The following is a 13242-nucleotide window of genomic DNA, read 5'->3' as shown; positions in this document are numbered from 1 at the left end:
TTTCCAATACCTCGGCCAGTTTTGGAAGATAATTATAAGAAATCAAACCAACATTCCTAGTAATTCATAATAGAGCCAAATACACCATCTCTGCTCCTTTAACCTAAAATAATACTAATACTAATAGGCTGAAAGAAACGCAGTGTGCCCTTCATACAAGTTCCATCTGACTTTAAACTTCCAGTACAAAGCACGGATCATAATTATGCTAATCAAGCCCGGCGAGTTGTACGAGCGTCTGTTTTCATATCTCTGACTCTTGTGTGCACGATTGAGTGTGTGTGCGCTCGGTGCGCCTGTCATTCACATTAGAGTGTGTGCGTTCTTGTGTGTGCTCTGTTTTGGCTGCGGGGCTGTTGGTGCTGCCCGATAATGTCTTCAATCATCTCTCCTGTCAACACGGCTAAATCTAGCTGCCCTTGGGAAAAGTTGGGAAAAGGTGAGTGCCAATATTGACAAACAAATAAATTCTGACAGAGGGGCGACTTTTGAGCGATCGGTCAAGGCTACAGACACGGGCCTGTGGGTATGAGCTGTAAAGCCAATGCCATATGAGACATGCCGTGTTTCTTTCTTTTAGCCCTCTAGACATGTGATGTATTGTGATGTTTATACAATAGAAATACATATTATAAAACTCAGTATTAAGATAAGTCATTTGCCAGAGGATTTGATTGTCAAATACGTATCTTTGCCAGAATTTCAACAGGAATAACTTTTTATAAGTTTACATTGCTGCACTTTTCTAGATCAAAGACTGTAGTCTGTGCTGCACTGAATGCGTAGAAACACTTTCAGTGATTGACACTGCATATAAAGGAACACCTAAAATGTAATCACAGCTTATATAGTGATAAAAGCTTGTGATTGCTTACACATTTAATCATACCTGCAACGCACAGAAGCTCCTGAATTATCTCAAATGGCTAAATATAAAAGTTGTCAAGCGTTTCGTGCATACGTGCCGAGCTTTGCCTGGAATGAGAAGAGACATGAAGGCCTGATGCAGCTCTTCAGGTAATTACCACAGACACAAAGAGGAGGAGGAGGAGGTGGGGATGGGGGTTGAGTTTGCAGTGCACTTGATGGCTACTTCATGTTCTCATTTCCATATGAACAGTGCTCTCTGCAGCTATTTGCGTCAATCAGTGAGACTCATCTCCTGTTCCTCCTGCGCTCTGAACGGCCTCAACTTGTTTTTTTCCAGTTTTGAGGAAAGAAATGTGAAGTATGTGCACACAAGTTATGTAGCCACTATTAAGAAGATGTGTACAAAAACGGCGTAATAGAAAAATGTCATATTTTTCCTTTTCTTTCCTTGTAACCTGAGTCATCCTTTGAACTTACCTCCTCCAAATTCATCTCATCAGGATTGTCCCAGGGTTTGAAAAACTTGCCGGTGCGCTGCTTCTTCAGAGGCACGACCACGATGTAATATCCCCTGGAAAATACAGTGTAAGGTACAGTTTATTAATAATCTAGACAAGGTCAACCACACACGTTCACCACTGCTATTTGTTTCCTGGACAAACAGAAGCCGGTATGGCTGAAAGAACAAGTACAGCATCGCACCGTGTCGACCTGTATTAGAAAGGATAGTTTGCTTAACAGAAACTCGATGCAAGATTCATAATCATGCCATTTGCAGTTCATGGAATTCTTTATCAATTAGGGGCCATTTTGATTTAATTTAAGCACGTTCAGGAAAGTCGGGCAACATGCTACACCTCACCTGAGGCCCCCTGGGCTAATTAGAAGACCTCTGCGGATGCAGAAAAAATATAGAATTAGGGATTTTCATCCCTTCATCAGGGTGGCAGCAGAGATAACGGCCTCTGCCAGAGTTTTCTGGGCTTCCTGGTTGGGCACTGCCCTAGCTAGCGTTAGCCAGGAAGCCAGTGTGGCAGGCTAATGGGAAACTAATTAGTTTAAGCTCTGGCAGGGGAGACGGTGGGCCAAGTGCTTCCAGCTAGATCAAAAAACCCAAGATGGGTTTGAAGCCTCAGTCTACAATCGGATGTGCTCCTTGGCCTTCTGACAACCCTGGACTTTGTAGAACGGCTATAAGAGACTTTATAGGGCTTAGAGGAGCGCGCTTCAATGGGTCGGGCTGCTTCACTGTGTAATGATTGAGGTGAAGTGGATATTACACTGAAATGTAGGGATGAATATAAATGACCCTGTTTTGGAAGAATAACCCCTGACAAGGTCAGCTATCAAGTTATCTTCTTTATTTCTACTCATACTGCGTCAGTAAGATATAATAATCACTAATATGGGCATTAGCAATTGAAAGTTCCACGGCACCATCGTGATGTCTTTACAAGTCGCATATCCAACAAGAGAGCCATTTTTATACCTCAAATCATGTTTGGCTTGATGCAAGTTGCCAATTACAAGTAGGGAAGTAAATCTGGATATTCAGAATCAACTGGGAGACGGCACTCCAGGTCGATGCCTCGAGTCAGAGGCAAGATTTGGTTTGTTAAAGTTTACAGCCTGCCATGCTGTTATCCTAGATGACTCTGAGTACAATTACACAGACAGGATGGAAAAAACATCTGCACCCTCGAGTGTGCAGAAATCTCTAAGCGAGCTTTCGGTCAGAAACCATCTTCAAGGCAAGAGCAGGTGGCATGGAGGCTTCTCGACCGATCGTTGAAATCATCGGCTCCTTCAGCCCTACTTACAAGTTATTAGAAATGTTCTTTAGTTCGATCATCTCTACTCACCTTATTTTCTCAGCAGTCTGCACTGACGGCAGCTCCACCGTCACCATACCGTCTGAGTTGGTTTTGCCAATCAGGAAGGGTTTGGTGCGTAGAATGTCTGGTGCCGTCATGGTGGACACTCGATGCTGCAGACCTCCGGCACTGTTGCCTCGATTGGTCAGGAGGAAGGAGTACTGTGTCTCAGGTTGAAGGCCTGTGATTAGCTTCCGTGTTAGCTTCCCATCCACCTCCACACTCTGCCCATTATCGTAAAGGATCTGTATGTGAAGGAGTTGACAAAGTCTTGTTGGTGGATGTCACTGAATCCTTTCCTGAGTACATGAATACATATGGAGGTCTTTATCTCGGCAGTGCTCACAGTGAAAGGCTGAGCTGGGTTGTAGGTTTCCGGGATTTCCCAGATCAGCAGCACGGATGTCTTCATGGCAGCTCTCACGTGAAAGTTTTTTGCAAACACTGCTAAAAGGAAGGGGGAGCAGGTGATTTAGACACAAAACATCCTTTAAAAAACATCCTTCTACACTAATGGACCCACACCAGTGCTTACCTGAGAGTCTCCTTCATAACCAGGCCGAAATCAGCGCTACACTGAACACACTGTCCTCTTACCTTCTTACCAACACCAACTTAAATTAATGACTGAACTTTGCTTGACTGACGAGACACAAAGACACAAACATACTTACTCAATGTAAGTTTCTTAAATCATTCTTAGATTAGGGCTATGATAGGACACTATGTTAACACCAAAGTCCTGGGGTTCATCTGAGGCTTTCAGAGGAAGCTGCTGTTGTTGTGCTGCGCAGGAAAAGGATGATTTTAAAAGGGAAAGAGCTAAAAAGGTTCAGGGACTGGTCCTACCTTGATCCAAAGGCTGTGTCCTGAATTGGACACTCGGGCTATAGGGACCAGAGCCCTTGCTGGTGAAGGCACACATTTTAATATCATAAGTGGTATCTGCCTTAAGGCTATCCAGGATGACTGTAGATTCCGGCGCAGTGATGAAGAGTTCGGAGGGACTGCGTGGGCTGTTGATGTCCTTATACTGCAGAGCATATTTCACTATTTGGCCATTTCGCTCTGCCAGCAAAACAGGTTGCCAGCTGACCTGAATGGTGGAGGTGGTGGCGCCCTCTGCTGTAATGCTCTGAGGGTAGCCGCTCGGGACCTCCTCATTCGTGGTGACTTCTTTGACCGTCTCTTCACCAAAGCCCACCTTGTTACGTGCGGAAAGGCGGAAAGTGTACGAGGCTCCCTTATGGATCTCTTTGGTTGTGTAGTGGTTCTCTCGCTCGGGGAACTCAATCACAGTCAGCGGATCCACGTCTTTGCGGCCAAAACGTAGGCGGTAGCCTTGCAGGGGACCGTGGGTTAATGCTGGGGGATGCCACTGCAGGAGAGCTGTGCCCATGTTGGTTGTACTGACCATTAGCCGAGGTTTATCAGGAACTAAGATAGCACCAATGGAGAGAGGGACAACTTGTTATACTTCTGGAGAACCCTGTTTCCATCTTATCATATGTGGCTAACACTTTCTACGAAGACCATATCTATAGTGCAGTATAAGTGCATTCAGTATGCGGTTATATTCCATGCCGTATCATTTTATTTGACCTTTATTTATACAGGTAATCTCACTGAGACACATGGTCTCATTCTCAAACCAGACCTGGTCAAGCATCAGCAGTAACACAGACATTCATACAAGGACAAATAAAAGATGAGTCATAAAAGTGAAAAAAGTATAAACTAATTACAAGAGAAAACGCCCGCAGACGCTTTCTCCACATTTCTTAAAAGTACTTTAAAATCCCTTCGGGGTAATCATAAGTTATCATTGTATTATTAAGTAAAAGTTAAGTAAGTGAGAGACGTATTGATGAATCTATAATAATGCATTCATTCAAGTGAAATGAATCTATGCTGCATCATAAGTGATTATAATGTAGTGGTGTCTTGCATAATAATCTCTTATGAAGAAGCTTACATTACACATTACACATTACACATTACATTACACATTACACATTACACATTACTATATCAAGCTTTGATTTATTATGGCAGACGTTCATTATGAGTTGATGTGTTTATACATCTCACTGGGGTGTAACACTGTCGAGAGAGGTGAGTAAAAGAGCTGAACTCTTTTCTTGTCTTGCTTTCACTCCCTTCACATTTCTCATTATTTAAAAAATGCCTTCAGCATTTCCGTGTCACACCAGGGTGTAAGAATTATTTCACTAAATGAGAGCAATTAGCTGCATTCACACTTTACATGCTCGATGACAAGAATATTTGCCTCACGCTTCTTTTCTTATTAGCTGCAGGTTCACAGCTTTCCAGATCAGGAATGCAGTTTGATATAACAAAGTAGTATATGAGCAGAAAACCACGGGAGATGTGTCAGCAGTCACGGTTACAATACCTGCGCCAGTGGTGGTGATCAGTTTGGGCTTGCTGCGTGCACCATCGCCCTTAGTTGTGTAGGCTCCCACAGTAACTGAATATGTGGTCTCAGCCTGCAGCTCTGTGATGATCATTTCCTGTAAAGATGCAGGACTTTAGTTGCAGGACACTCACACGCTGATGTGCTGATACAAGCAAGTCCAGAGATAAACGTGGGATGTGAGGTCAGCATCACAAAAGACACATTCTCTCAGCATATACTTAACATTGAGGCATGCTTCAGTGGAAAGGGAAAGTGTTGATTTGGTAAATAAATAATTTGGCAAAGAGTGTGTTTGACATCAGAAAACACTCATATAATTCAGACCTTTAAGGTCAGTATTAGTGTTAGTCAAGGATTCCATCTGCAGTTGTCTTAATATCTTAAGGAAGTTGAAATAGTGCTCAAGCTAATATTTAAAAACTTAAAACTCCTAATGCACAAAAGACACATGCCATTCATGCAGAGGATGACAGCAGGGGAAACAAGTTTGGGATTTTGTCAAGTTTAACTACTCACATGTTCAGTTGAATCATCATATTCCCACTGATTATGATATAATATGGAGAGAAAAGAGACAAGAAATAAGGCCAGGTCCAGACGCTAATCACTGGTGAGAAAATATACACACAGTTTTTCTGCAACCACCAAATAAATGTGTTATTATTTTAATATTAATGTAGATTTGTGTAGATAGATATGTGCCCAGCTTCTGTATTTAGTAGAATTGCAATCAGTGACAAAACAGTTAAATAGTTTCTATTTTACTGAGTTCAGGTATGACATGATAAAAAGTGAGCTTTTTTTCCTCCCCAAATAAAAGACTTTGCTGTAGCGCATGTAGAGGTGAGAGAGAGAGTCTATGTGTCTGAGAGATGAGGTGGCCGGCTGAGGAGGGTGTTGTACCTGGGCATCATCAATCAGGATGTCCTTGATGACTGGCTGTCCTGTGGGCTCCCCATTAACCATCCTGACATAGTGCACCTGGTACCCTCGGATCTGACCGTGCTGCTTGGTGGGCATCGGTGAACGCCAGATCACTTTAATTGACGAGGAGTTGACAGCCTCCACCTCAACTTTACGAGGTGGCCCGCTAGGAACTGGAGGAACACCATGAGATAGAAGAAAAAAGGTCAAAATTATAGAGACCCCTTCACCCTCTTTTTAAATCTTGCCCAAAAGCCGTAGCGCAAAATGCTGCAGTGACAAAAAAAATCACAAAAGTGCAGCAAACTGCGACAAGCACTGCATGACATCAATATTTCAACAATGGTAAGGGGAAAAAACAACAGCAAAAACAGGTCTGACAACTGACCTAATCTTGAAACATTAAAAATGGGAAGAGTGGTTTTTTGAAAACATGGAATAAAAATGTGTTTTGCCAAAATAGAAAAGTGGAGCCAAAAGGGGCTTCAAGTGTTTCAAATGCTTGAAGCACTACAAGAATTTTGGCTATGGTGCGAGGGAAAAATGAATAAAAAAAATGATTTTATCACATGAGGGGAGAAAAAAAGTATAAAAAAATGGCCTTCAAAAAAATTCTTCCACTTTTTTGGTTTTCCCACTGTCCAAAACTTGTCCTTTTGCCAAGTTCCTAAAAAAAAATGCTGCCGTTCAAAAAAACACTGCAGAGAATATTTCAAAAATGACAGTTGGGACTGGAAGTTGGAGGCCTGCAGTTGAAAATGCCATACCATGTGTTGAAATTGAGCAGCGTAGGGGAAAAAAAGCCACACACAAAAAAAAGGTGCTTTCGCAAAGTGAGTCACAGTTTGTTTGGGTGGAAAAAGGCAAAGTCCAAAATAGGGCAAGAAGTATCTAGTGGCCACAGTCACTTTTACCAGAAGCAGGCAGAGGGGTAGAAAAGAAGAGGGGTTGTAGATATAGGCGAGGTAGTTAGTATTTGACGGGGTAGGTTAAGAGGGGTAGACTGGATTTGCAGCTGGAGCTTATTTTTAGGCAACACATACCATCCTCCTCTGTGCGGATGAGCTGTGGCGGGCTTTCCGGTCCCGCCCCGACATCTGTGTGAGCAGTGACCGTCACGCGGTACTCTGTCCATTTGTCCAGGTTTTCCAAAAGGTACTGAGAACTTTCCGTAGGGATGCTGGAGATTTGATGAGCAGTCGTATCCTCTCCTTCCGTCGCAGCATATTGGATGGTGTATTGGGTTATGATCCCATTTTGTAATTCCACTTGGGGTGGCCGCCAACTTACCAGGACGTTGGTGGAGCTGGAACTATAGCACTTGACTTCCTGCGGTGGGCCCGAGGGTTCTGGTTGGTGAGTTGGGTTTGATGCAGGTGAAGGTGTTTTGTTTGGTCAGGCCGTTCATTGAGTTGCATTTTTTTGGTTTAAAGGAGGTTTCGGTTTTTGGTTTGATCGAGGTGATGATGGTAGAATTGACCAAACAAAGGAAAAAAGAAAAGGAAAATAAAATGACACAAAATGAGAAAAAAGCACAAGGACTTATGGGTAAATAAAACTTATTTTAAATCAATGAAACATCACAAAATAAAGACGAAACAAAAGGCATCGACCAACACAAAAGTGTACACACTGATGGATGGAAGGTGTTGATTGGAAAAAGGACAGCTTTAACATATGTAACCTACCTTTGTCATGAAAAATAAATGATAAAAAAGGGAAACAAAAATCATATATATCCTAATATTCTATGTATTAGATCCTTCTAATTCTAAAATGAAAACCTACACATATTTTAAATAATTTAAGATGAACCATTCCAAAATCAATGTAGTAATATCTAAGACAAATTTGGCAAGCAGTTACCATCAATCCAAAAACATAAAGGTTGATGCTTTAACTATTTAAAATAGAAAAATGTTGTATTTGTCACCAACCTTTCCGAAGCCTGTTGGTTTGTGGTAACAGCCTGATTGTACAACAGAGAACTTCCCAAGGAGACATGACTGATTTATTAGATTCTGATAACATCAGCATGCACTTTTTGGTTGCCTTCATCATTTACCTCAGAACAAACATCTGGGCAGAGTTTGAGCTGTGATACCCACCTGGTCCCTGCACTTGTCTTTCAGAGACCTCAGATTTATGCAAAACACTTCTTTGTCTTGTCACTTATGTTTGAAGGGGAATTTTCTGACTCTTAAATCAAAAGTTCAACTGCACTGGATTTAATTTGATTTTGTAACCGAATCCAATTCTTCTATTTTGGCCTGTTTCATAAATCTGGGGTCTTTTTTGGGGGGAATGTCCCTAACTACAGAGACAATACTTGCTTTGAGCTTTCAATGTTATCTTTACAACTCTCTTGATTCTTATTTGAATTGAGTATAAACATCAATGCCGAAAATGGGAAAATCCCAAGTGGTTCTTGGCAGTGTGGCTCCAAAGAAAGCTCAAACATCCTCTAATCTTATTGTTGGCTGACATGCAATGTCAAGAGACAAGGCTTCCTTAAATGCCCTTTTACTTATGAAAACTGTTAGGCATTCATATAAATAATTCAACGCTTTAATATATTTCAGTCGAGACTGTTTTTGCACAACAAAGGTGGAGAGGGATAGCTTTTGTAACCTTGTCTCTCGACTTCACAGGAAAGCCTGGGAACGCTGTCCATGCAACCCTTTCAAAGTGAACACTGCATGGTCAGGTAACACTTATTTACTCGCTCAAATGTTTACATCTTTTCAAATGCATCAGCCTTTTAAAGAAAACATCGGATTCACTTTATCTGTGCTCAAGACCTTCCTGACCCTCGAGTCACTTTTTGGATTTTGCCGCAGCACACGTTAAATTTGGAATGCATTTGAAAATGTGTTCCTTCCCAAATAGTTTAAACTCTGTCAGATAAGGAAGGAGACCTACGTGTCTGTGGAGTCTCTGCAGAGATCTCATTGGTGTAAGCTCCAACTCCATGTTTACTACGGGCAGCCAGACGGAAAGTATAAGTAGTGAAGGGCTTCAAGTCCTTCAGCAGGTACGTGGTTGTCGGCTCAAAGCTGATGCGTTTCTGTGGAGAAAGTTTCATTTTGTCACTTCTTAAATTAACGCTGCTTTCTGATATGAAAATAACATTTGTGAGTGTTTGATTTTTGCTGTCAGAAATGAAACAAGTTGTCAGGTTATATAATTGTTTCATGACAAAAACAATGCATGATTGGATACAATCAAACTCCTGCTCAGTAATTGGTTACTCTGCGATTCACAGTATTTTGTTTTTCATCACAGACTTCTAATCCAATGCGTCGAGTCATGACATGATTACCTCCTCTTTGTCATCCCTCTTCCTGTACATCAGTTCATATCCTGTGATTTGATTTTCTTGTCCAGTCTGCGCCGGGGCGATCCATGAGAGTAAAATACTTGTTTCTGATTTGGCTTCTCCTCTTAAGTCGGTTGGTTGAGAGGGAACTGCGGAGAGAAGGAAGAGATGAATTCATTACCCTCGACATCTTGAAGTATTCATGATCATTACAGTCATACTGGCACGGATGCCACTTTGTGGTGAGAGCCACATTGTATTTCAGGACACGTAGTACATGGTTACTTCATACTGGAAACAATTTTTTTTTCATAAAACGTAAACAACGAGGCATTTCTTTTTCTTAGTTAACTTTTCTGATAAAAAAATGTTTTTTCCCCACTTCAAAATACCAATTGAAGTTTTTTGTTGACAGACTCCCACTAATGAGGATCTGTGAAGAAAGAAATGTGGCTTCAAAAATGTTTGTGACACTCCCAAGTTTAATTGTGGACTCTAAACATTTATTACTCTTTCAATTACAATTCTAGATTCTCCAGCAACAAATAACAAAGCGTGCTCACCTCCCGTCTTGGCGATGATTTGAAGGTCTGCGGAGAGAGGTCCGTCACCTACTGAGGTGTAGGCCAACACCTTGATGTAGTAGGTCTTATTGGGGATGAGGCCCTGGATGGTGACGAAGTTAGACCCCCGAACTATCTGCTTCTCCCAGATGTTGACGTGTTGGCTGGAATCCATGGTGTAGTACACTCTGTAGCCCATGATCTGCCCGTTGGGCTCCTCCGGTTCATCCCAGTGGATGACCGCTGTGGTGGTGCTCAGCATGTGACCTCTGACTTGCCTCGGTGCCGTGCTGGGGGCCTGCTCCGCTGTTTTGGCCTCGATGCTATCGCTGGGTGGCCCTCGCCCGATGTTGTTCACCGCCACCACCCGAAACTCGTAGTCCGAGTACGGGCTGAGGCCTCCCACGCTGTACCGGGTGGTGGCTACGCCATCTATCTCCTTGTAGGAGTCCTCCGAGTACTTGGACTTGTGCTGGATGATGTAGTAGGACACTGGTTCAGGATTCCCAGAGTCCCACGTCAATGTTATGCTGGTGGCTGTGCGCTCCGTCACCACAGGGATGCCTGGAGCCTTGGGCAATGCTGTGATGATAATTAATACACACATATTAAAAGGAATGCAACGTTTCTTTATGTTACAGGCCATAGAGACTTTGTTTAAATGTGTAGGCGGTTGATTTGTATTAATTGCATGAATGTATCATACGCTGATGATATACAGAAGAATGTGTGCTTTCTATTAATATCACTTTTCTAGTTTACATTTGTAAAAAAACAAACTGGAGTTGCATATGAACTAGTGTGAGATGAAAGGCTTGCATCCCCCATGTTGAGCAGCTAAGTGTGCTGTTGTCATTAATCTCAGATCTCCCAGTGTTTATCACTTTAATAATTTAACAGGTCAATTTATTGCTTTAATTCCCCACTCTGTGGAGCATAGCAAAAGATATCAGGGCGATAGATTGTCTTTATGTGCCATCTGAAGTGTGCTTCTGGGGAAGCTTGCTGCCAGACTGTTATATTGTGACTAATATCTCTATGTTATGTCGAGGAAAAACAAAGCTGAGTGTGCGTACGAGTCAGTCCCTTGTGCGCACGTGAACACGGCGACACCAATCTGGGATATCTTTGTGGTACGCTGCTGTGGAGATATGATTACACTCAGATAAGTACCATGCCTACAGAGGACACCAAACAATACTCCCCTCTCCTCCTCTACCTCTTACTAACAGACATGGTGAGCGTGTTGCTCTGTAGCTCTCCAGCTGAGAGATAAGCACTTCACTATATTCTCAATCTGGCATCTAATGCAGTGAGGCCGGTGCCAGGGCTTGTCTAAAGCTTTAAGGAATCCTCCACAGATGACTTATCGAGGCAGCGAGAGGTAAATAACTTTGTTCAAAGCGCTGCCAGCAGCCTCTGCTTAAGTATTTACTCCTAAACTAAAGTAGAGAACTAAAGAACTATACGGGACATTTTAAACATTTTGAGTGAGCTGTTATTATTACTGATTGACAGCCGTCCTTCACACCGAGTCAAAGTTGTGTGAAACATTAATGCGGTTTGTTTAATAATTACACAATAGTGTTATTATTCATTTATTTAAACTGCTACGTTTCTGAGAAATGAAAAGGCAGCTAAGTTTAAGTTTTGTATTTATGTAACAGGCAGCATTTTAATGTTTTGTCACGGAGAATTGAGAAATACTAAAAACGTTTAGTCTAGCAAGAATCCATCGGTCCAATCCATTTTGCCTTTGTGTGTTTAAATTATTGCAACCAGTTGATATAACCTTTTCTAATATAAAAACGTCATAATCTTGAACACAGTTTACTCGACTTTCGTGCCATAATTCATATGTTCTGAATCTAATCGTGAGCCCAATAATCAAAATGAAATGATGAGATAGCGAAAGCTTCCCAGCAGCTGCAGCCTTCATGTATCTGTTATAGGAGCACACTGCTGACGTTTCAGCCTTCAACGATAAAGAAAGAAGCATCTTTACCTTTCACCGTTATCTGTGCCACCGCCTCGATCACCCCCAGCGTCGACATGGCCACACAGGTGTAGTTGGCCGACTGCCGGACGTCTGTGAGCTCCAAGACGTTCCGTCCAATGGGCATGTCGTCCTCGGGCGTCAGGTCTTCAGCACCCAGCATCCACTTGACGTATGGCATGGGAGAGCCCACTGCCACACATGTGATATTGACGCTGCCGCCTGGCATTATCTCATTGTCTGTAGGTGGAATGGAGAATCGTGGTGGCACCCGACGTACTGAAAAACACGGTGTGAAAACGCAGCAGAAACTACATCAGTAAAACATTTCTGATTTCTAATGTTGCCAAAAGACTGAACATTTATACATATATATATAACATTACTAATCTGTTTCTAGATCATTTATGTTTGATGAACATTTAGAAAACACATTTGATTCAAAACGTAGAGACTTCCGTGGTGAATGGGTCAACACCGACACGAGCGTCATGCACACAATACTGCGTCACCATCGGTACGGATGTACAGAACGAAAGATCTTCTATGCTTCCAGCTGATGTGAGATAATGCGCCTCATCACATCCTCACATCGCACAAACACAGAGGCTGCTCCCGACATGTCGCACACGCGTCACAAAGGGAATGATGTTTCTCTGCGCTTTTTCAGGCTCAGCCCAGGTGGAAACTAGAGCTGTCGAATGTTACGTTCTCACCTCAAGTCAACTCTGGAGCGATGACACACTAGCAGCTCCCACGCCCTGCCGTCACTTTAAGAAGTGACTTTAGTCTGGTGAACTCTGCCAGACGGCTCAGAGGATGAAAGTAAAGTTATGCATACTTTCTTTATGCTGCTGAATTCAATGACGAATGAGAAGTCTTTAGCTTATCACAAGAGGACCAATTATGCTGACGCTTAAAGCTTTAACGTTTCCTGCTCTACGTTCTATGATTGTACGAATCAGCCTGTGAATGAATCAAAATCGAATACAATAACTGATGTTAATTCAAATTATTTTCGACAGGTCTTCAGGTTTTCAGATAAGTTTCAGATAAAGAGCTGAAACTTTACCTTTACAAGCCACACGTCCTACGAGATGCTTCTACAGGAAACTGATGGAAGCTTCTCTACTGATGTACTGAAAGTCATCATTGTGCAGCACATTAAAAACAACATGCAACAACTGCTGTCAGAGAGATGAGACATGTGGGAGACTCGTTTCTCTGCTGACGCTAAACCGAGTGTTTCATGTCAT

At 42.4% G+C, this 13242-nt stretch overlaps 1 protein-coding gene across 41 annotated transcripts in view; it reads right to left on the bottom strand.

Moving 5' to 3' along the window:
* The window catches only part of LOC115023600 (receptor-type tyrosine-protein phosphatase delta), a 191153-nt gene that overhangs the window by 27208 nt on the left and 150703 nt on the right, over nt 1-13242 (bottom strand). For 15 of the 41 annotated variants that reach the window (XM_029454716.1, XM_029454728.1, XM_029454721.1 and 12 more), the window contains 12 exons: nt 11996-12265; nt 9991-10572; nt 9431-9576; nt 9031-9175; nt 7152-7457; nt 6088-6281; nt 5701-5727; nt 5161-5278; nt 3594-4181; nt 3091-3191; nt 2733-2989; nt 1348-1441 (listed from right to left, as the gene is read on the bottom strand). In XM_029454716.1, the coding sequence (XP_029310576.1) occupies nt 1348-1441; nt 2733-2989; nt 3091-3191; nt 3594-4181; nt 5161-5278; nt 5701-5727; nt 6088-6281; nt 7152-7457; nt 9031-9175; nt 9431-9576; nt 9991-10572; nt 11996-12265 (2828 nt within the window). The remainder of the gene's footprint in view (nt 1-1347; nt 1442-2732; nt 2990-3090; nt 3192-3593; nt 4182-5160; nt 5279-5700; nt 5728-6087; nt 6282-7151; nt 7458-9030; nt 9176-9430; nt 9577-9990; nt 10573-11995; nt 12266-13242) is intronic. The other 26 variants (XM_029454740.1, XM_029454742.1, XM_029454741.1 and 23 more) reach the window with 4 other exon arrangements.

Source organism: Cottoperca gobio, chromosome 18 (assembly GCF_900634415.1).
Source record: "Cottoperca gobio chromosome 18, fCotGob3.1, whole genome shotgun sequence".
Lineage (NCBI taxonomy): Eukaryota > Metazoa > Chordata > Actinopteri > Perciformes > Bovichtidae > Cottoperca > Cottoperca gobio.
The sequence above is the reverse complement of the archived record's forward strand: the minus strand, read 5'-3'. Positions and strand labels throughout refer to the sequence as shown.